The sequence below is a fragment of the Rhinolophus sinicus genome, chromosome 16, assembly GCF_057876585.1.
Source record: "Rhinolophus sinicus isolate RSI-liver-muscle chromosome 16, RSI-T2T, whole genome shotgun sequence".
Lineage (NCBI taxonomy): Eukaryota > Metazoa > Chordata > Mammalia > Chiroptera > Rhinolophidae > Rhinolophus > Rhinolophus sinicus.
In genome coordinates, this window is record NC_142516.1 from 138,424,339 (window position 1) to 138,448,516 (window position 24,178).

General features: G+C 43.6%; 2 protein-coding genes across 14 annotated transcripts in view; both read right to left on the bottom strand.

The window, feature by feature from the left end:
• LOC141571246 (uncharacterized) overlaps window positions 1-24,178 on the bottom strand; it is a 581,124-nt gene that overhangs the window by 24,845 nt on the left and 532,101 nt on the right. The gene's annotated exons all lie outside the window — the stretch shown is intronic.
• On the bottom strand, window positions 17,253-20,956 carry SOX1 (SRY-box transcription factor 1). The gene has a single exon (XM_074329531.2). The coding sequence runs from the start codon at window positions 20,122-20,124 to the stop codon at window positions 18,958-18,960; it is 1,167 nt and encodes a 388-aa protein (XP_074185632.1). The 5' UTR covers window positions 20,125-20,956; the 3' UTR covers window positions 17,253-18,957.

The window sequence follows — 24,178 nt, forward strand, 5'->3', positions numbered from 1 at the left end:
AAACAAACAAAAATAAAATAACCCACATAGAAAAACTATAGAACAAGTTTTTTAAAAAGCAAACAAACAAAAATAGGTAAAATATAAAGGATCAGGAAACAAAAAGCATAGACTATCTACAGCTAACATCATACTTAATGGTGAAATATTGAAAGCTTCCTCCTAAGATCAATAATAAGGCAAGAATGTCTGCTCTCACTACTTCTTTTCAACATTGTACTGGAAGTTCTAGCCAGTGCAATAACATAAGAAAAAAGATGATATCCAGTTTAGAAGGGTAAAAAATTAAAATATCTTTATTGGTTGATGATATGATTGTCTTTGTCAAAAATCTAACAGTAGGTGCAAAAAGATCTACCAGAACTTATAAAGAATTTAGCAAGCTTACAAGATACAAGATCAAAATTCAAAAATCAATTGTATTTCTATATATTAGCAAAGAACAATCAGAAACTGAAATTCAAAAAATAGCATTTCTTGGGGTGGTCGGATGACTCGGTTGGAACACAAGCTCTGAACAGCAGGGTTGCCGGTTTGATTCCCGCATGGGCCAGTGAGCTGCGCTATCGATTGAGGGAACACAACTAGTTTGAGGGAACAATGACTTGGAGCTGATGGGCCCTGGAGAAATACACTGTTCCCCAATATTCCCCAATAAAATAGCATTCTTACAATAGCATAACCAAATATGAAATAGTTTAAATATGACAAAATATGTACACAATCTGTACACTGAAAACTACAAAACATTGCTAACAGAGATTAAACAGAATTTAAATAAATGGAGAAATATAACATATCACAATTGGAAGACTTGATATTGTTAAGATGTCAATTCTTGCAAAATTCATCTACATAGTCCATGAAGTCCTACTTAAAATTGCAGGCTTTTTTCATTTTAGAGATTTACAAGCTTATTCTGAAACTTACATGGAAATGCAAAGGTCATAGACGAGTCAAAACAATTTTGAAAATAATGAAAAAGTTGGAGTATTTACACTACCTGTTTTCAAGAGTTATTGTAAAAATGTATGATATTGGCATGAAGAAAGACCAATAGATCAATGTAGCCGAATGACGAGTCGAAAGGGGACCCACACATACGTGGTTAATTGATTTTCGAAAAAGCTGCCAGAGAAATTTGATGGGAAAAGAATAATCTTTTCAAAAAATGATACTAGAACAATTGAGTACACATATTCAAAAAATATTAGCACTTACCTCAAACCACATACAAAAGTTAATTCAAAATGCATCATAGACCTAAATGTGAGAGCTAAAACTAGAATGTTAGAGCACTGTTCAATAGAACTTCCTGTGATGATGGCAATAGTCTTTGTACTCCCCAAGATAATAACCACTAGCCACATGCGATAATTGAGTATTTGAAATGTGGCTAGTGTAACTGGGGAACAATTGTTTTTTTAATTTAATTTTACTTGACTTAATGTTAAATTTAAATAACTATAGTGGCTATTACATTGGGCATCACATTTCTAGAAGAAATCATAGAAGAAAATCTTAGTGACTTGAGTTTGGAAAAGATTCCTGAAATACAGCACAAAATGCATGAACTATAAAAGAAAAATAAAATCAATAAATCAGACTTTATCAAAATTTAAAACTTTTTTTTCTTCGGAAGACATTGTTAAAAAGATGAAAAGGCAAGCCACAGATTGAAAATATTCACAACACAGCTATATGACTTGTACCTAGAATATATTAATAACTCTCAAAACCTAATAATACAAAAATAATAAAAATTGACAAAATGTTTCAACAAATAGTTCTCCAAAGAAGGTATATAGATGGCTAATAAGCACATGAAAAGATGGTCAACATGTTTCGTCATTAGGGAAAAGCAAATTAAAACTACAATGAGATATTACTACACCTCAATAGTATGGCTAAAATTAAAAGGCAAGTGTTGGTGTGTATGTGAGGTAACTGGAACTCTCATACACTGCTGGTGGAAACGTAAAATAGTACACATACTTTGAAAGACAGATTATAGATTATCCTACACCTACCTAAATTGCCACTCTAGTGTTGCACAGCCTACTAGAAGATATAACTTACCAAAACAAGGGAGTAATTCAAGCAAACATGGGGTCCAGAAAATGGGAGAGCCACATGGAAGAAAGGTAAAGTGAAGACCGATGATGGCGACTATGTGGCAAATCTTCAGAGCAGCACGTCCAGTCTGGAGCACGTGGACAGAGGGCTCTGGTAGGAATGGCTCCAGAAAGACATTGAACTCACAAATTCCTGATGTGTTTAATCGTGCAGAAGATACTATCAAAGATGCTTATGCTACGGATAGAGACTGGAAAGTATTTGTAATAGGAACAGAAAATTAAGTAAATGAACAACAACTCTTACAAAACAAGACCGTTCATAGCTTCAGTAAAAACAACGTTTTGTAAGAAAGGGTACACAGTCATAGTTTACTACTGGGCTCAGCCACGGACAGTACTTCCATGTTCAGACTAAGGTGTATGTTGAATACTGATTTAACAAAGAACAATGATATACTGACTTTGGGGAAGAGGGGAGTTGAGAAGAATGTACAAGAACATGAAAGCTTTATAGTCTCTGATGAATAAGTTGCAGATGTCTAAGATGAAGAAGTCAAGAATAAGCAACATAAACTTTTAATCAGAAATGTGAAAATAAATTATGGGAAAATAGCCAAAGGGCGTATAACAAGCTGCTGATGGGGAATGGGACTGAGAGATGAGGGTGGGTGAAACAAGGGGTGGACATTTTCTTTATAAGCCTTAAATACTGTTTGCCTTAAGAAAATATTCAGCAAAATTACAGACACAGTAAACAGATCAGTGGTTTCCAGGGGCTAGAGGGGAAGGATGATGAATAGATGGAGCACAGGGGATTTTTAGAGCAGTGAAACCACTCAGTATGATACTGTAGAATGGTGAATACACATCATTAGGCATTTGTCCAAACCCAAAGAATGGACACCACCAAGAGTGAACCCTGATGTAAACTATGGACTCTGGGTGACAATAAGGTGTCAGTGCAGGTTCATCAGTTGCTACAAATGTCCCACTCTGGAGGGCATTTTGATAGAGGAGGACGCTGTGGAGGGGGATGGGGCAGGAGGTATGTGGCACATCTCTGTACTTTCCACTCAATATTGCTGTAAACCTAAAACTGCTCTAAATATTAAAGTCTCTTTAAAATATTCACATGTATTACATTAATTGTAAATATTAGACTCTGTCAGTTCTAGATTTGAGTCCTGAATTTTTCCATCATAAATGATATGCCCTTTGGCAGATTACTTAACCTCTCAGTTTCTTCATTTATAAAAAAGGGGGAAATGGTTATATTTATAATTTGGATGTGTAATATCCAAAAAGGATTAAATGAGATTATATACCCGTATGTAAACTGTAATAGTGATTAATCTCTTTCTATGTTGCATTCTTCCCAAAGAAATGAAGGTGAATTACAAAGATGTATTTCATAGAGCAAGATAAATTGAATTCAAAGTAAATAAGAAAAACGAGGCCAAGTCTGGCACCCAAGAGTTGTTCAGTTTTCTTTCTCCAGTGATTGAAGCAAGACATTCATGACAAATTTCATGAGTTCATCATGTGCCCACTATGTGCTGTCTTGACGTGACTACAATGAGTCCCATCTGTTGTCCTGAAACTTCTACTGTGCTTTTATGTAGATGGTTAATTCAAGGTAGACTCCAAGCCAGTCTGAGGGTCCTGACTGGTTTCATTAAAACGTTTACAAATTGGCTTAGGTGATAATTACACATAAAATATTTGAAAGCCCACAAAAGACTAAACTACCCAATTTTCTAGTAGGGCCCTCAGAATGTGCAGTATTTACGGGGCAAGAACATTTATTAGTGTCATAATAAAAGAAAAGTGATTGTTATGGCTTTCATGGTGTTCCCCAAGAAGATGTTGAAATCTTCACCCCCATATGTGACCTTATTTGGGAATAGGGTTTTTGAAGATAACCAAGTTAAGATGAGGGCAGTAGAGTAGACTCTAATGCAACATGACTGGTGTCCATATAAAAAGGGGAAATTTGGAAACAGACATACACAGGGAGAACATTATGTGAAGATGAAGCAGAGATAGGTGATGCTTCTACAAGACAAGGAATGCCAAGGATTGCTTGCAAACCACCAAAACCTTGGGAAGAAACCTAGAACAAATTCTTCCTTACAGCCTCAGAGGGATCCAATCCGGATGACAACTTGATCTCTGACTTCTGGGATCCAGAACCATGAGAGAATACATTTCTTCTGTTTTAAGCCCCTCCCCCCCCCATCTGTGGCACTTTGTTACGGTGGTCCCAGGACACTACTATAAGAAGGGACTATTACTATACACAGGCAGGTTAAAAAGTCTTCTTACTTATAAGAATCCTATACAAGTGTAGGTAGAGGATGTGATCATTAACGTTTGTTCCCAATCTTTGACCAAAGCCCTCCACTTTGCAACAAGACATAATACACAACACATCTCTGAGGCAGGGTGGCCTCCCTGACAAACTCTTTTTGTCTTTCTAATATTTTGGTCCCTCCAACATGACCTATCTCTGACCCCCTCTGCTTTGGATTCACTTCTAGTTTCTGGGTAACCCCTCTGTCTTAATCATTTTCTTAACATAATCATTTTCTTAACATTCCATGTAGTTTTTGGCCTGAATTATGTTCTCTGCTTATTCCTGTGTTCTAGTCATTGTAATGAACACACCCAACCCAAATATATCAATCACATCTAGTTCAAATGCAATTATACGTTTATAACAAGAGTCCTGGCTTCAATGAGCAAGAGGTTATTTAAGAGTATTTTTATAGTGAGCATCAAAACAATCTCACATATTTCCCCCGAGCTGGGTGAAAACAGGTAACTTGAGGCCTTTCATTCTGTGCTCAAACTAAGGCCCCCAAAACTGCTGGTCAAACATAGCCTTACTGTTCCTGCTTATTCCTTCGCTCAGTGCTGTCCTGAATTTTCTTTGGCCTTCCTCAACTTTACTCAGTAAAACAAAACAAAACAAAAATAAATAAAATAATTTAAAAATAATGAAACACTTTTGGAAGAAAGTAATTTAATATGCATAATTGAGTTATCTCTCTCAAAAAGGGCATTTTCTTCTATTTGTATAAATTTGATGTTTATAAGATAAAAACAATTTGAAAAAATAAAAGTGCTAATCAAATGTTTTGGTTTCAGAGTAACAGTAATAACTCATACTGATCCCCTCTACCTTTTGAACCACAACCTCCACATAATGAATTGACTAGCCACTTCTATCATTAATAATACATACATATTATTAATACCATTGCTGCTATTATTACTACTACATACATGTTCCTTGTGTACTGCCCACAACATCCAGAACTATATAGACATTTGTCACCACATGATTTACATACAGAAAAGAAAATCCTGCCCTCTGAAAGAAAGAATGTGCTGGAACAGAGTTGTTTATTTATAGTAGAGTCAATGAAATGAAATAGACATGTAAAATCTAGGGTGACTCTTAAAGCAGTCTTGCTCATGGTCAAAATTATTAGACCAAGCATCTTTTTAGAAAGTTGGTGGAAATCCTGGCACTGGGAGCATTTATAACCAAAATAGACAAAAAGTTAATGGACATATTTTAGCAATGCCTTGGCATATGAGTTCACAAGTTAGTATTTTACATCTCTGATTCTCTCTGAGTTGCAAGGATTTCAATCTCGTTATATTGATCTGAGTAAGATATTAATGTAAAATCTTTCTTACTCATTTAAAAAATAAAGCATTTTTATTAGTCTTTCAAAATTAGAATATTACTAGAAATTTATTCTCAGTTTTAAAAATGCGAAATTTGGATAACAAGCTAAATTATCCACTTACTACAGGAAATTATACAAAACTCTTAAAATAATTAAACCAATACTCTATTATTCAAAATGAATACATTACCTGTATTATTTGCAGAAAAATAAGGTTATATTTCAAGTTGGAGCTCAAATTAAATGATGCCATTGTATTGACATAATATAAGCAAAAATAGATAATTTTAAATATACAAGCTACAAATTCAATATCAATTTTCTTCATATACATTTTGCCACACAATTAGTATTTTTTATAGTGCTGCAGGTCAAAAGAAATATCTAGCAGCTCTGGTTGTTAAGGAGCTAAGTCTAACAACTTAATTTATGTCCTAATAGCTAAGCAGCCATTTGAAAAAATTACATAAATTGAATGAAAAAAATAATTCTTTCACTTCATTCCCTGACAAACCAAAATTAGTAATTAATGGCTTGCATGTAACAGTTGAACACTGCGCAGCTTCTCCAACCTTGAAATCAGGTTGAACCTCAACACCTTATTTCCTCGTCTGCCTCACTTTTCCCACAGGAATTGCTTTTGATATAGCAACTACCGAAAACACAGTTTCATGAAGATATGATGTCAGCAAGAGAGATTTAGCTGCAACAGGATATTGAGACTGTGCTACTTTAAGGTATAGCTCACATGGCATCTGACCAAACGTCCAGCATTGCTGTGTTTCTCTCACAATTTATAAATATCCTGAGCTATCCCTCTGAATTTTGTGGGGTCTCTGAGGTGCCTCAGCTCAGTTTGGGAAACCATGGGAGGAGGGAACAAAAGTGAAACAGTTCGTTTGGCACTGCCCCGCCACACAATGTAGGTGCCCATTTGCTTTCCTTTGCATATTACTGTCACCCATCATTCTAACTGTAAGAAATAAATTTCCAGTACCATGCATTCTAAACATACAAACAAGTTCCACAGTTAAATTCATACCAGAGGAATGCGTAGTACAAAGGAGAGCAGTAAGGTAGGCGTCTGGAGGCGGATCTGGCTGTCCAGGTACCTCCACATCAAGGTCACTACCTGAAGATTTATCTCCCATAAGTTCCCTCCTAGATTTCTTGATAGTTATCTGATTAAAGATGGAACAGGTAAATCCCCTCCCTGCAGCTTATCACAGGTTCCCCTCAGAGTCTAGTCTTCCGTCTGAGAGGGTAATTGCCTTTTCCCTGCTTGCTTCCTCTCTTCCAGGTGCCTGCACCAGTATCCTGGTCTCTGGTCCCACTCTCGGTGGGTGGACACATAATAGGTGAGGCCAAACAGGAACAACAATGGAGCCATAGATAGGGGAGTCATACTACTATATTCTCCTGGTGAGTGAGTTGGAGATACAAAAGCAAACATCCGCCAGGACCCCAATAAGGGGTCTTCCTGCACCCCAGTCTCCCTGGCAGCCGGGCGACACACAGGAAGTAGGGTCCACATGATCCGCAATCCGTCCTCTGCGTCTCTGCGAACCAACCAAGCAACCAACGTAGCCACGGCAGTTATATCAGTGGCCAACTGGCTAACTGATGGCCAACTAGTCACAACTGATGGCCATCTACTACCCGAGCCAGCACCTTTCCATGTGAGGCCTAGAGCCTGGAAACTGCTCTCTGGGACTCTGTCCCCACAACCCGATTGTCTTTACCCTTACGGCCTTGAGAGGAAAACCGTACCTTGATATAATATGAAACAGCCCAGCATGATACAATACAATGTGATACGATACAGAACAACACAATACAATGATTGTAACAGTTCACTTGAGAAACATTCCTTGTACCCCACTACGTGCCAAATTGCATAGTAGGTTGTTGTAGGTCTAAGGGAATTCAGAGTTGAAAAACAAGCCCCCTGGCCTCGACACTCTGTCTAATATTTATGTAATACAAACAGGTGAGTCCTTTACTCTTACAGGACTTCTGGTATTCAAGCACCATGCCACAGGAGGAACCAGTCCTGTGTCCAGCTCTCAGGACTGGATTTTGCTTTCTGTATCTCCTTAATAACCACAAGGACAACAGCCACAAAAGCACTACTTCTCCTAGTGTTTTGTGCTGTGCCAGGCACTGTGCTGGACCCTTGAGGTACCTTCTCTTCTGTGCACCACTAGCTGGGGTTGATGGGGCCCACCTGGGAATGCAGGTGGCGCCTCCTGGGATGAAGCAGGTGGCCCTCCTCTATACTGGTTCTTATATCAACAGCTCCTTACCAGCAGGCTCAAGTCCCTGCCTTTGCCCTGCTGTACTGGTTCAATTCAATAAATAGTTGTTGTCCCTCTATAAGGTGCCTGGAACCGTGCTGATACTTGAAATCAAAATTTGAAAAGAAAAAAATCAAGCCAGACAGTGTCTGTTCTTCAGGAGGTTTGGTTGAGCATGTTAGTTTTCATGTGGTCTCTGTCCAGAGGCATCTGCTCCCTCAGAATATATTCTAGCAAAAGAAAGCTGTCACCTACGTGAAGCAGAGAGTGGCAGAGCTCCCAGCAGGCACTGTAAGATGAAGCATGGAGTGCTGACCCTTTCGGTTACGTTTTCTTAAAAACAATCATAAAGTGAAGACTTCACCTTAAAATGTTCTTGTAAATGTTCTATTTTCCTCAAACCTAATTTAATAGAATCAAACTGCTTCAAATTCAGTTAAAGCTTAAGCTGTTCAAATTTAGACTGAAGTTGTAGCTTATACTGATTTCAAATTATCTATTTTTAATGCAAATGAATGACTAAATTTGAGCTGTGACTTTAAATACAATTTTAGTTTTCTGCAAATAGTTACTACAGGTTATATATTCATTTTGGATAATAAAGTATGGTTTAATTATTTTAAGCCTTTTATGTAATTTCCTTTAGTAAGTGCATAATTTAGTTTGTTATCCAAATTTCATAGTCAGTATTTTAAAATTGAGACTACATTTCTAGCAGTATTCTCAATTGGAAAGACTAATATAAATGATTTATTTATTTTTTTAAATGAGCGAGAAAGGTTTTACATTAATATCTTACTCAGATTAACATAACCAAATTTAAATCCTTGCAACTCAGAGAGAATCAGAGATGTAAAATACTAACTTGTGAACTCATATTCCAAGGCATTGCTAAAATATGTTCATTAACTTTTTGTCTATTTTGGTTATAAATGCTCCCAGCGCCAGGATTTCTACCAACTTTCTAAAAAGAGGCTTGGTCTAATAATTTTGACCATGAACAAGACTGCTTTAAGAGTCACCCTAGATTTTACATGTCTATTTCATTTCATTAACTCTACTATCAACAACTCTGTTCCAGCACATTCTTTCTTTCTTTCAGAGGGCAGGATTTTCTTTTCTGTCTGTAAACCATGTGACAAATGTCTGTATAGTTCTGGATGTTGTGGGCAATACACAAGAAACATGTATGTAGTAATAATAATAGTAGCAATGGTATTAATAACATGTGGTAATAACCAAAACGAGAGTTTAAAAACTCTGCCCTCCCCATTATTCACAGGTGCCTGATTATCTGGATTGAGATTCTTATTCATTAAAATTATGAATGATTTAGTTAACAAAGACAATGTCATTTTCTCCAAAAAGCTATAGTTAAAATGCATAGGTTATCAGAGTTCAGGAATGATGCTTTGTGTCCTGAAATTAGCTAAAAGCCACATCAGAATTCTTATATTATCAACATAGTTTTGATTTTTTATATAGAATATTTTCTCTCATAATATCCCATTTAAAATTTATTTTCTCCCATGCTATTCAAATAGGTATTGATTTCTTCCATGGCCACACCTTAATTTAGCTCTGTATGTATAAATATAATGAATGCTGTTTTTATTATGATTGGCAGTAACAGTAATATCCATAATGCAGAATAGTGTGCTTACTAGATAAAATACTGCCGATACATAATAGTTTATTCTGTTTAATATGGTTATCCCCTCTCTTTGCACAACCTCTTCCTCTCAAAGACAGTTAAAGTACTTAATGTATCATCATTTTTTACAATAAGATACTCCCATTTTACAGATGACAATATAAAGAAACTTGATAGCTAAATAATATAGTATTATGATCATAATCATAATCTATCGGACTAAACCAATTTATTCTACCTCGTGTGCACTATTAAATGCACTTCTACTTTTCCAATGCCATTAAACTGACTCTCAACTAATTGACATGAATGTTTTGGCTCATATTGCATTCATAAGGGCTGTACAGACCTAGTCTGTGTAAATACAAATTACTTTGGTAAAATTAGAAATTGGTAAGGCACAACATAGGACTTTGCTTAGTCTTTTAATCACCATTCTTTAAAGCAAAGACGTGTGTGTGGCCTATGCCCCTTGTGTTTCACCTCGACTACACTTCAGGAGAGGCAAAATGCATTTAGAGGCAGCCGTAGAACAACCAGTCAGAAAATAGAAAATAAAATCAGTCCTTGTTATTTATAAGATTCTAATAATCTTATAATCTTAAAATTATAAAATTATTTAAAAATCTCATAAGCTTAAAACTTTTTTCTTTGCCCACTAATTGAATCTTTTTTTTTTTCAAAAATCATCTACTGAACAATTAAATGAGAGCAGTTTATAAACAACAAATTGCTACCCAAATTTAAATGATCTAGACACATTCTTAACAGCTATTCACCATAAAAATATTTGGGCCCATCTCCTAACATGGGTTTTCCAAGTGTCATGCAGGACCTGCCTCAGCATCTTCTGGAGCATGCCTAAGAAAGTGCAAATTCTTGAGTCCCACTGGAACCCCAGAGTCAGTCTGTCAGGAGCCCTGGGTCTGAGGATCCAATTTGTAACAAGCTCCCCGGGAGTCCTATGCACCTTGAAGGTGACAGACACTGCCCTAGTGAATCTCTAAGTCTAAATGTCTGACATCTCAAAGCCAATCTGGAGCAGCCATTCATTGAAAAACAAAGCAGTTATCATACGCACTCTGCTCAAATTTATATTACGATCTTCACCGATGCATAAAGAAATACAGTGTGCACACCTCATGGGCAGACCCACCATAGGGAGTGTTAGATCAATACTAGGATGTCTCCACTTCCAGCCTAGCTTTCACTTTCTCTGAGAAGCCTTCCTGACTCCCCAAATTGGGCATGAGTGATCAGATAGCAACTAGCATGTACCTCTGTCCCACAACGGTAGCCCTGTATATCACATTTGCTTATGTGACAATCAATCTCACCCACTGGGCAGTGAGCCCCATAGGGTTGATCTTTGCGTTCTCAGCATCTGGTAATAGGCCACACACAACACATGCTCAAATAATAACCCGGAAGTAAAACAAACTTGTAATAAATATTTGTTGAACAGATGAATGAATGAATGTGATGATTGTCCGGTAATTCTAAAGAGAAATTGTTATTAATATGGATGAATGGGACTATTGGTTTGTACAATGACCATTGTTTCTCACCTCGGCCAAATTTGGCACTTAACGTCACAATTCTCACCTTTACCCTTGCCTGAGCTGACCCAGGCTTATATGTCAAATGACCATTTATCAAGGCCTGCTATTTGCTAGATATTGTATATACTTTAGATCATTAATCCTGACTATATTCTTATGAAGTTGGTTTTATTATTTCTGTTTTGCATATGAAAAATATGAATGCATAGGTAAGGACATTTGACCACAGGCATGGATCTGAGATGTGATAAGCCATGATTCAATTGCAGTTCTGTCTTACTCCAATTCTTGTATTCTGTCCCATGTTGCTGTACTATGGTTCAACAGATTAGACATACTACAAAAACCATATTGAGTAACTGTTCACATTGATTCTTCCTTTTCGAGCACAAGTATGTCATTTTTCTGTGAGGTGAAAATGCAAATGGCCAATTTTTACAAGAATAAGCTTTACTCTTCAGTACAATTTCTTACACAAAGAACAAAGCTCCTACTTCTCCATCTACGTGGATGTTCACGTTAAACTTCTTGTTGAAGGTTGGGCTTTTCCACTTACTGATATTTCCCCTTTAGTTTGAATTATGTATAAGTGTGGTTTCTAAATTCTTTCCCAGGTTAAAACATGCTTACCTAGATTTCCACCTATTCTATCGCTTAGAAAAACAACGATAAGTTGGCCTCTGCTTTGAATTTCTCCAGGTCGATATTGATACTGCTATTACACTGTTCATAGATTTTGTACACCTATAATGTACTTTGCCCAATAAATTCTGGTATATGTCATGTGAAATCCTTGGTCAATCCTTTAGATGTCTAAGACTCTTGTTTTCAAATCTTATAAGTGTGTAGGACAAACATAGAGTGCTATTGCTGCCACTAGATATCATCTCTAGTTAGCGTTTCGGGGTGCTCAGAGAGAAAACAATGTCTGGGTGATAACTCTTGTCAGTTTCCCCATTGTCAAACCCAATCTTACATTCCTCCACACTCTCACAATATTTCCCCATTGGGAACATGCCTGACATTGCAATTTCTCAAAACTGCAGCTCTGCAGTGAATGCCTAATTCCTGAAACTGCAAAATCTAACAAAAGCTGATTTTTTCCACTGATTTGACTGGCTGACTATTTTGAGGCTTTGCATGTGATGACCTGCTGTTCTTCACAAACAACATCTTTAATGTACCCACACGCTTGTTCTGAAGTGCCTGGGGCAATTAAATCCTTGTGAGCTGCCTGTGGGGCATTCAGAATTACTCACAATGTCCAGAGTTTCTGCCACAGACAAATTTTCCCCATAGGTTACATTTAGCAACTTACCAAGTAGCAATCTGTTACTTCCTTTGGAATTCGGAACCTATTTACCACCCTAGTGTACCAATGTCACCCAGGGTAGGCTGTGGGTGTGCCAGTTCCCTTGGAGTTGTTTCATGTTGTTTTAAAATTTTCTCTCTTCTCTCTCTCTCTCTCTCTCTCTCTCTCTCTCTCTCTCTCTCTCTCTCTCTCTCTCCCCCCCCTCCCCTTGACGTTTACTTATTTAAAGATAAAAAGCCAATTTAGAGGAAAATATGGCAACCCCGTTTTTTTTTGTTTGTTTTGTTTTTCACTTTCTAAATAGATATTTTTCTATTTGGAGATATCACTTGTTTGGCTTCTTTTTATTTTTCTTTTCATATTTGTTAAAACTCTTGATGGCAGTGTTATTTCAGCAGAAATTCCCAACCTGACTGCTAAGGAAGACAAATGTATCTACTTTCTTTCCTTCCCTGATCCACTCCCACCAGGGTCCAGCACCACAAACTCCAGTTTTCATTACTTTTCAGATGAGCCCCTTGGATTTCACTCTCTGATGAACCATGCCATGGTTTAAAACCCAAAGTATTGCCTCATTCCTCCATCCCAACGGAGAACAAGGTCTAGCGACAGCATTCATATATTTCAACCCCCCGCGTCCCCCTCCCCCATACTGCTACACACAGAGAGAGAGAGAGAGAGAGAGAGAGAGAGAGAGAGAGAGAGAGAGAGAGAGAGAGAGAGACCAAGTTTTGCAAAAATCTACGTAAGTCAATGATTTCTGGAGAGACTGGTAAGGACGCTAAAGGCTGAGAGGCCAAGGACCTAGTCTTTTAGTTTTGGTTTCTTATGGAAATGAAATTGCTTTTGTAAGACAGAGCTTCTGGAGCAAAGCCCACCGAACTTTCTCTCCTGGCTCCTATGGGAGGAGCAGCCGGAAGACGGCTTAGGAAATGGGAGATGCAGGCATTTTAGTTAAAAAGAAGGAATTCTGATGGACAGCTAAGTAATCCAACCTTGTAAAGCTCCAAGCCTGCACTGCGCTTATTCGCGCCACCCGTGCCCCTCTGCACTGCACCCCCTCAGTGAGAGCTCGGGCCAGGGTTCTGTCCCTCTCCCCGTCTCCCTCCCGCTTGCTCAGCCAGGGGTGTGGGTCTCCCCATCTTCCTGCCGCCTTCCTGATTGCTCAGCCCCGGGGTGCGTGTCTCCCCATCTCCCCGCGGCCCTCCCGCTCCCCAGTCCGGGGATGTGGACCTCCCCATCTCCACGTCACCCCCCACTCTTCATGCCGCGCTGCAACTAGGCCGCCCTGCCACCCCTCCCCCTCCTTTCTCCCACTTGTTGCGGCCGGACCAGGAGACGCGCTTGTTCCGCTGGCTGATTGTAAAAGGGTTTGACTTGCAGCTGACCCGGGGTCAGGACTTTCTCTCTACTAATCCTTCCCTCTTTAAACACAAAAACACTCTGCCCTCTTCCCTAGCATCAGTCATCTTAATCCTGCCGGTGGCTGACACCCCGCTCGGCCTCCAAGTCCAGGCTGCACCTAAGTGAATTGGGAGCGGTCGCCAGGGCCACAGGCTCCGAGGCGGAGCCTGGGGACCCCCAGATCCCTCTCGCGCAGAGCCCGTGGGAACGCAGTCGAGGGAAGGTGGGCGACAGGCCGCTTCCTGACACCTGCAGACCCTGACCCGAGACTGAGAGGGAGCGTCCTAGGGCTTCAGCCGGGACCACGAGGGGCCAGGTCGTAGGCCTTGGGGGAGACAGGAGGCGGCGAGTAGAGACAAAGGGAAGTCCGGAATCGCAGAGAAAGGGAATGGAAGGTGCTGAAGTCAGTGAAAGGCGGGAGGGGACGAAAGGAGAAAATGAAGAAGTGAGTGAATAAAGTGACAGGAAGGGGATGCCAGAAAGGTGGAGAGGTAAAGAACTGAGCGGGATGAGAAAGGAAGGCCAGGAAATCGCCCACTCTTCAGGCTTAACAGCGAACAGACCGAGAGAAGGACGACGTTGAGACGCCGGGGTCGGGGGGTGGGCGGAGGAGGGGGCGGCGGCCGGCTGCCTCCGCCAGGAGGGGACCCAGGACCCGGATCCAGGGTGCGCGGCGCTGCCCGCCGCCGACGCTGCTGGGTTCCCGGGGGCGGGCGGAGCGGAGGGGGGGGCCGTGGGCTCGCAGCTGGAGAGGATGGGCCGGGAGGAAGGAGGGAGGCAGGGAAGGAGGAAGAAAGGCAGGGGGAGAGAGAGGAAAGAAGGGGAGGGAGGAAGAGCTCCTTCCCTGGGGGAGGTGGGCCGGGGGCAGGGAGCAGAGGGCGAGGGTGAAGGTCCCTGCGTGCCCACCTCCCCCGCCCGCCCTAGCTCAGTCCTCTCGCCCCCGGACCCTGCAAGACTGAGGGGCGGGGACCAAGGCCCACCTTCTTCAGCTTCTCGCCCCAGGGGTCCGCGCCCCCCTCACTCCTCCCCTCCTGGCCTGTCCTTTCAATCCCGCCAAATAGTCACGCTGGAAAAAGAGCTGCGCCAAGGCCAAGTCTGCTTTTCACTTGAAGTTTCCAAGGAATCAAACCTATTATTACATTCTACCACCGATGTTTCTGGAGCCTCTGCCCGCGGGCCAGGCTGCGGAAGCTGGGGTGAGAGCGTTGAAGGCCACGGGCAGCGGGTGCAGGAGACACAGCCGCCCTGGAGCGCTCCTTCCAGGGGCTTGCAGCCCAGGACAGGTGTCTCGAATTAACCGACATTTTCTGGAGACAGAAATCTGCGTTGCCCAGCCTTTGGCAGGAACATGAAATGCGTGAATATGCGTGTTATTCTTCTCTCACACGCATGATTTTAATAGACCTATCAGTCACGCTACCCGACACACATCTGCAGATCAGGCGCGCAGTACCGGCTAGTGGTTTTAAAATGAATCCAGTACACCTACCGTGTTTCCGGAAAATAAGACCTAGCGGGACCATCAGCTCTAATGTGTCTTTTGGAGCAAAAATTAATATAAGGCCCGGTCTTATGTTATGTTAGATAAGACCCTATACTGTAGTAAAATAAGAGTGGGATAGTAAAGTAAGACCCAGTCTTACATTATTTTTTGCTCCAAAAATGCATTAGAGCTGATTGTCTGGCTAGGTCTTATTTTCCAGGAAACAGGGTAGTTGGGTTGGGGGGAGAAAGGCGCTTTGAGGAGTGGGGCTGTCTTAACAACAACAAGAACAACAAAAGGGACCGGTATTTTTTTTAAAGACGGAGGGGGCGGGGGAGAAAGAAACGAGGGAAATCCCCTCAAGCAAACCCTGCTACCCTCAGCCGAGAGCCGGGCGGCTGGCAATGGCCGATTTATGAAGAATTTCCGCAGTTGTCCTGGCAGGAAGTTATGCAAACTTTGTACAAAGCCCCCAAAGAGTCCTGTCTGCGTTCGCTACACGGTTTTCAAACAAAATTGGAACAAGTGATAGAAATACTGCCCTGTGATTTGGGAAGTGAATGAAGCCGTCATATAATTATCATCATATAATATTTCATTTCGTGATTACGATGTGGAACACCTTGGCAAGAACCGAGTTCACAGTTCAGTTCTCTAGTGAAATAAATCCACGAATTTAAATTGAAGAAACACTGCGGGTGTAATAGGATCTCAGTGCTGAGAGACGAATTTTAGCTAATTTTTACTCCCATTACCCCTTGTTGTTTTTAAATGGAGTCATTAAAGAATTTGTTTTTCTCCCTGTCATTTATTCAACAAAACGAATTCGCTGAATTTCAGAAATTCCTATTTTAAGATTTTCCTGGGTTTTTAACAAAAGTAGCTTGGGGCACCATGGCATTGAATAGTTTCGCTGACTATGTATGAGGCACATACAACAAAAATGCCAAACTATAAGTCCACCTTCCAGGAAACCAATGGACAGCTCTGCCTGGAGTTCCTGGAATACTGCAAACTTTTTATAGTTTGAAACATTTCAAGCGTGACCCACATTACTAATATGTGTGATGAGCTAACACTTACATGCCGAGAGTTGAGAATAGATACAAACTTGGACATACACATAAGTGAGTATGGCCACACATGTCCGCCACTTTAGTAAGTGCAGGAATATGTTGAGATTGGGAATTAGCAAAATAACTGAAGAGAATCCATTTAACTCTGTATTTCAGAGTAAATGTGGCCTCAAACTGGCTAGTGAGTTAACAGAGCATTACAGCATTTCCCAAAGCATCTCCCAGAGGGGACTGTGTGTGGCAACCCACATACATCCAAACACTTTTAGGATCCACTGATTCACAAAGGATCTGATTGCTAAAGCAGAAAAAAAAGGGGGGGGACTTTATTATCTTGTTGGGAAGAAGCAGTTGACACCTTTTTTGAAATTTTTGCAATCACTTTAAGGAATAAGTGGTTTAAGCAAAATTATCAAAATGACTCCAAAAAATTACACATCAATTGTCAGGTTAGCATTTTACTTAAAGCTATTCTCAAATGCAGGCTGAATTTGGTTCTCATTAACCCACTAGCATAGGCCCATTTTTGAATGGATAGTCTATACTCATTCCAAGACAAGAAAAGATGTTGAGAAAATGAGGGGTTGATGAAATCAACATATTTTGATCTGGGTTAAAGGGTTTTTTTCAAAATATAATTTCACTTTTATGTTGTGACTAATTTCAAAATGTATTTGCTACAGTATAACTTTCAAATGCAATATTTAATGCTGTCAGATTACTTGAAGACAAAGTTTTACAGAAAACTTTAAATTCCAGAAAAAAACTGCAATGTACCAATTAAACACCTAGAAAAAATATAATTAAAAAATTTAAAGCATCAAACAACCTCAGATCTCATCAAGAATAATAAACACCGCATTTTGCATTCACGTCGGTTAGCAACTTGCATCCCAGTTCACGCGGGGTTAAGGGGGTGGCCGATTTTGTGTATGTGTGAAAATCCAACAAAATTATTTTGCTCTTTCCCAAGGAAAAATAAGCCCGAGGGAAGGCTGAGGAGCGATGGAGGGGGATCGGTTACAGTACATTTTGGTTCAGAGATTGTGTTTCCGTGAGCCAAATCCGGATAAATTCCACCTGCAATCTTTTTAATTGCAGGGGAATAGGGGGCACCCGTGCCCCTTCCGTGGTCTTTGTCATCCAGCCTTGGACTGGTCCCGCCATTAGGGTTTTCTCTCCTGGCGGCGCAGATCCCGGGCCAGCTGGATGACGCAAAGCCCACAGCAAGGAATCGCAAAACCCGCAGTGTCGGCTCTCAGATGAAAACTCACCAAAGGGCCACAGTATAAAACGATGTTTTTGTAATTATTTCTCATTCTGTATTAACACTGTAAATTCTACAAAATAATCTATAGATTTTAACTTCCTTCCCTTCCACTGAATGAAGCTCCGTGACAATCGTATTCTCTCCCCTGGGGTTCCCTCTCTTTCAGTCCATGCTGATTTCTCCTTCAGATTTACTAATTATATTTTGAGCTCATAAAACATGCATATAAAATCAGCACGTTTCAAATTTATGGGAAAAAAACGACTTTTCTCTCTCTTAAATTTATTGACTCAAAACTCGATGCATTTTTAAAGGGAGGGTGTCTTTTTCGTTTTTTAGAAGAAAAGGCTTTTTAGGAAACTATGTACATAAATCTGAATCTCCCTCCCCACGCCGAAACGCCTAAAAATAAAAATTTTACAATGCATTTACAAGAAATAATTACAAAACAACAAAAAAAAATTGAAATGCTCAGATACAGAAAAGTTTTACAAAACCCAGAATATAACGCTGCTGTCTGAAAGGGGTGGAAGGATCTTTCTGTATAAATTAACAAACCAATCCAAAAAAGCGGTAACAACTACAAAAAAACTTCTAAGTGTTTGGATCTGCCTTACTACATCGATAACAAATGAGAACAGCTCCCAGCACTGGGTCCCGGGAAACCAAAGCCATCAGGAAGCAATGCAAGATGACAGTGAGCGCGCCGGCGGGATAGAAAAGTTGGAGTCGCCTCTTGCTTGATTTGGTCTTTGTGTCCCCTTCAGCAAAGAAACGCTATCTGCCTCCTCCGTAGATGATAAATACTGTACAAAAAGTCTCAAGTAAACACCGAAGTTCAGTCTAAAACGCACGACTTTGTCCGCGCCTAGCGGTCCCTAGGAGCTCCCGGAAAGGCGAATGGGGGGGAGGGGGCTGGTGTGTGTGTGTGTGTGTGTGTGTGTGTGTGTGTGTGTGTGTGTGTGTGACCTAGTGTTTGTCGCCAGTGTTTTCCTTTTTACAAGAACGTGGAAATGGCTGTACAAAAGCAAGGCTACGCCTGGCCAGGCCGGGCGCCCGGGGCGGGCCTCACGCTTCTCGTCGTGCATCCCCGGTGCGGGCCACAGAGTCCCCCGCGTCCCTAGATGTGCGTCAGGGGCACCGTGCCGTTGACGCCCGCGCCCGCGCCCTGGTAGTGCTGCGGCAGCGAGTGCAGCCGGCTCTGCGCCGCGGCGGCTGCGGCCGCCGCCGGGTCTCCACCCTCGCCCGCCGGCAAGTACATGCTGATCATCTCGCGCAGGTCCCCGGGGCATGGCGCCCGCGAGTGAGCCGGGGCTGGCGGGCTGCCGCTGGGCTCCGACTTGACAAGCGAGCCGAGAGCGCCCAGGGCGCCCGACGACGCGGCCGCTGCCGCCGCCGCCGCCGCCACGGCTGAGTTCTGATGCGCACCGCCCGCAGCGGCGGCAGCGGCGGCCGCGGCGCCGTAGGGGAGGCCGCCGTAGCCAGAGGGCGAGGCGCTCATGTAGCCCTGCGAGTTGGAGATGGGGCTGTACTGCAGCGCGCCCATGTCGTAACGGTGCATCGGCTGCGGGTTGTGCGGGTGCGCGTGCGGGTGGTGCGGGTGAGGGTGCGCAGGGTGCGCGTGCGGGTGCGCGCCGCCCGCGCCCGGGTGCTGCCCGTAGGCCAGCTGTGCCTCCTGCATCATGGCAGCGGCGGCGGCGGCCGCCGCCACAGAGCCGGGGTAGGCGCCGTTGGCCCAGCCGTTGACGTGCGCGTAGCCGCCGCCCGCCGCGCCACCCGGGCTCTCAAGGCGCTGGCCCACGGCCGCCGCGCCCACACCCACGCCCATGGCCACGGCCGCGCCGCCGCTGCCCGCACCAGCAGCTAGCAGCCCGCCGGCCAGCGAGTACTTGTCCTTCTTGAGCAGCGTCTTGGTCTTGCGGCGCGGTCGGTACTTGTAATCCGGGTGCTCCTTCATGTGCAGCGCGCGCAGCCGCTTGGCCTCGTCGATGAATGGCCGTTTCTCGGCCTCGGACATGACCTTCCACTCGGCACCCAGGCGCTTGCTGATCTCCGAGTTGTGCATCTTGGGGTTCTCCTGGGCCATCTTGCGTCTCTGCCCGCGGGACCACACCATAAAGGCGTTCATGGGCCGCTTGACCCGGTCCTGGTTGGCCTTGGCGCCCCCTCCGCCGCCGCCGCCGCCGCCGCCCCCGCCGCCGCCCGCCCCGGCCGGGCCTGACAGGTTCGTGGGGGCCTGGGCGCTGCCAGGCGAGTGCAGGTCGGTCTCCATCATCATGCTGTACATTGGGGCGGCTCGCGGGTTCACCGGCACCGCGCGGAGAGGGCCTGGAGCATAGACGGTTGGGGGGCGGGGAGACGGAGGGGGGCTCAAACAGAGCGAGACTTGGGGGTGGGTGTGTGGGGAGAGGTCTTAGCAGAGAGAAGAAGGGGAGAGGTGGAGGTAAAAACAACAAAAAAAGATGCAAAACACACGCACTCAGCGCCCGTCCGGCTCACAGGTGGAAAGTTTCTCCTCGTGCACAAACCACTTGCAAAAGAGGCTAATGGCCGGAGTCGCCGTCCTCGCCGCCGCCGCAGCCGGGTCGCCCTCGGCAGAGCGGTACAAACAGGTGCAGTCGTGGCCAAGTTGCAGGTCCACTTTTCGGGACGAGAGTGATTCGCGGGGCCGGGTCCGGGGCTCGCCGCCGCCTCCTCGCCGGCAGCCGCTGCGCGCTGCCTCCTTTCTCCTGCACTTGGTCCTCAGCGGCCTCCAACTCCGGGGCTGCAACTTCTAGCAGGACGGCGCGCCGCGTGCGCTGGGTGTGTGCGGGTCCCAGGTGCCTGGCGGGGAGCGAGGCGCCGAGGGGGGAGCGGAGGGGACGCCGGGGGGCGTTACGGTGCAGCAGGGGAGGGGGGCCGGGGGCAGCCTAGGGAGCGCAGGCGCGCAGAGAGGGCCAGGAAGCCGGGGCAGCCGAGCCGGGGACGGGCTGCCCGCTGCCTGCGAAGGGCTGTGGGCTGGGAGCGGAGGCGCACACGGGGCCGACGGCGCGCGGGGCCCAGCAGCCATACGCCGGGCCCGGGCTGCCATTAAATGAGCGCGCCGCGGCCAATGGGAGCTGGCGGCGGCGGTGATTTGCATGGCGCGCTGGCGAGTGACGTGGGGAGGGAGTAGACACAGTGGGCGCGGGCGGCGGAGCGGGGAGGAGGGGAGGAAGGAGGGGGGAGAAGGGGCAGGAAGGAGAGGGGGAAGGAGGCCCGGGAGGGGGGTCACAGCCACGCTGGTTCCTGAGCGCGCGCGACGGCGGCGAACCCCGAGCTCACCCTCGATTCTCCCCGCCCGCGCGCTCGGAACGATTAACTACAGAATTTAAAAGCTAGACGAAGGAAGACTCATTCGGGGAAGAGGGGGAGGGGGGAAAGGAATACAGCCCCCAGCCAGGTTTAACTGAGCGCCACCGAGACCCTGCAACTCCTCTGTATCCAGCCCGCCAACTCTGCGCCTTCAAGGGAGGGGAAAGTTGGGGCTGAGGCAGGAACCTTTACCTCAGCTCGGCCCGAGGGCTAGAAAGGAGGGGTGCGATCTTGGGAGCAGGTATCCCCTGCGAGGTTAGGCAGCTCAGTCCCCCTCGCCTTTCTATGGATGCGTGCTTCACCGCCGCGTGTGCTGAAGTTCTCCAGTGCCCCCTCTCGTAGGCAAGGCCTTCACAGTCCAGGCCTCAATAATTCCCGTAACAGCGGAGCATTTGTGTCGGGCTTGGCTCCATAGCTTCTTTTAGCATCAGCCCTGAACTTTTTTTTGTTTTTTGTTTTTTTTGTTTTTTGGAGGCGAGTCCTTTAATGAGTTTAGGTGTTACAATCCCTCTTCCCAATTTGGCTTCTTCCTCCTAAAAAGGCATTTCTAGGAAGATCGAAAACAAAATCCATCTGGAATCTAATTACTCAACAATAGTTGAAAAAGTTTAAAATCGCGCAAGCATGATGTAGCCCGCGCTCTTCTGGAGCGCATCTTCCACAAGCTGTTTGCCTAAGAAATGCGAAAACTACGTGAGCGAAGCGAGGCTCCCCTGAAACCGATTCGGAAAAGTAGGGGCCTGGAGCGACAGGTGCTGTTTTCCTGCATTATGCAAACGAAAGGCCTGGTTCCTGGAATGACTAAGGCATCCACATGCGGTTATAGTTTGTAAACCTCAAAGTGCCTTCCATTCAGGGATGTGAAAGAGATTTCCAAACCCAATCTCAAACACCATTGCGCTCAGGCTACCTTTTCCATCCGAGTGATGTAAAAGTGGCCCCAAGACTTCTTGCAGAAAATCTGTTGAGACCACACACCCCGCCTGCGTCCACATGGAGTAACGGGAGCGTCTTCGTGCTTGCTTACTGGAGAGGGAGGTGCTTAGGAGATTGCTGGTGGGTAAAGTAGAGCCTAACCAAGGCCGGTGACTGACCTTGTAATAGAAATAAACATATGATGATCAAAGAGTAGTAATAAGAATCTTTAAGTATGTCGGGCAGTGAGTACGCAGATGCCTCTTCTTCGCCCCTCCTGTCTATTAAAAAAATTTTTTTTGAGGTTGTGAATTTCCTGACCCTATAGCTTGTCCAAGTACAAGAATAATGCTTTCTTTCCTCTCAAATACTATGATTATTACTGTAGCTTTTTTTTATTCCAAAGTTGCTACAGTATGGAATGCAACAAACAGCAAATTGGTCTCTGCAGATTAAACTGCTTTCACTTCAGGCCATTCAGCATTTAATAGTGAACTCATTGAATAATATATAATTACATTAAAAAGGAAACGTCATTTCATGTTTATTTTTCACTAAATATCTAGGTTATAAACTTGGTTTTCAACTACCTTCTTATTTCACCAATTGAGTTTGTTAAATCTTCTGATTTGTTTCATGCACTACCTCCAAATATCAGTTACATTGTGAATGAACAAAAAAAGAACAAGAATATTGTTTAAGAAAGCTATAGACCCGTTTTTCCTTTGATAATTTTGGAGGCGATGGGTGTGCAGTAAGATCCAGTGTGTTATGGAAAGTCAGCAAGGCTGAAATAAAGGAAATGGTTTACAAATTATAAACTATATTATCCACTTAGCAATTGAAAGATTTCTTTCCTCTGCTTTTCAATTTAGATTTTAAACTAAATAGCCTAAGACCCCCTGAAAATGCTTTGTATGAATCAGGCTTGGCACATTATTTTCCATATCAATGGAGCAATTTATTTTATAAACACCCTGCACTCCAGAGTGCATTGCAGGAATGCTTTATGCTTTGGGGAACTTGGATAGCTGACTTTGAAATGGTCTAGTTTCCTTCTGCCATACTTCTGAAAATTGTTTCCAAATACATTATCCTTGTTTTCTAGAGCATCTAAATAGGAGGTAAATGGTTTAGCCTTGTATAAGATCATGCTACTATTGCTTAGCGTTTGGGGTGCTCTCCATAAGGCCTTTTTAGTGAGGAGGTGTTCCCTGGGCCCAAGCGAGTGCACACACTATGGGTGCTCACGTGCATAAGTATTAAACTGGAGCTGCAGGTGTAACTTGTTGCCAAGCAATAGATGATTGGCAGCCACCGCCTGTGCCAATTAGGCAGTGGCAGGGCACTGCGTACCAGACCTCTCAGTGCCTTCCATCCTGGCACGAAGATTGAGAAACGTCGTATCAACTCCTGCTGGTAATGGCTTCTGGGAGCCTCGATTACTTGCTCCTTCTGACCCCTCTCTCCAGTAAATCTTTAAAAATAGAGAAAACAGTCCAAAACCAGTTTGAAAAACACCCGTTCTCCCCATTCTGTTTCTCCCTTCAGCCCCCCACTAGGTTGGCAGGAACCTCCTTCAAGCCAAGGACGTTCTCAAAGGCCAGGCACTGGAGGATTTGTTTACTCTTGATTGACCAAGTTTGCCCTCTTGACAACTCAGAAACTTAATTGTGCTACTGTGCTCAAAATGCCAAAGAGAAGATCAACTTAGAAATACAGATAAGTAAAAATGTTTTCTGTTCTTTTATTATATTTCACTTGTGGGAATGATCCTTAAAGAAAATTCAGATCCAAGTCATCATAGAGGAAATTACACACGCATATGTATACATGCATGTGTGTACGCAGAATATATGCATACATATACATCCATATGTACACAGAATATATGCCTATATATGATTACATACATCTCTATACACAATACATGTATAGATATACATGTGTACATACAGAATGTGTACATATATACATGTGTATGCACAACTATACACATGCATATGTATACATGCATGTGTGTATGCAGAATATATGCATACATATACATCCATATGTACACACAGAATATATGCCTATATATGATTACATAC

What these genes read in the sequence shown, in the direction of transcription:
- SOX1 (XM_074329531.2), bottom strand. Translation starts at nt 20,124, where the DNA reads ATGTACAGCATGATGATGGAGACCGACCTGCACTCGCCTGGCAGCGCC.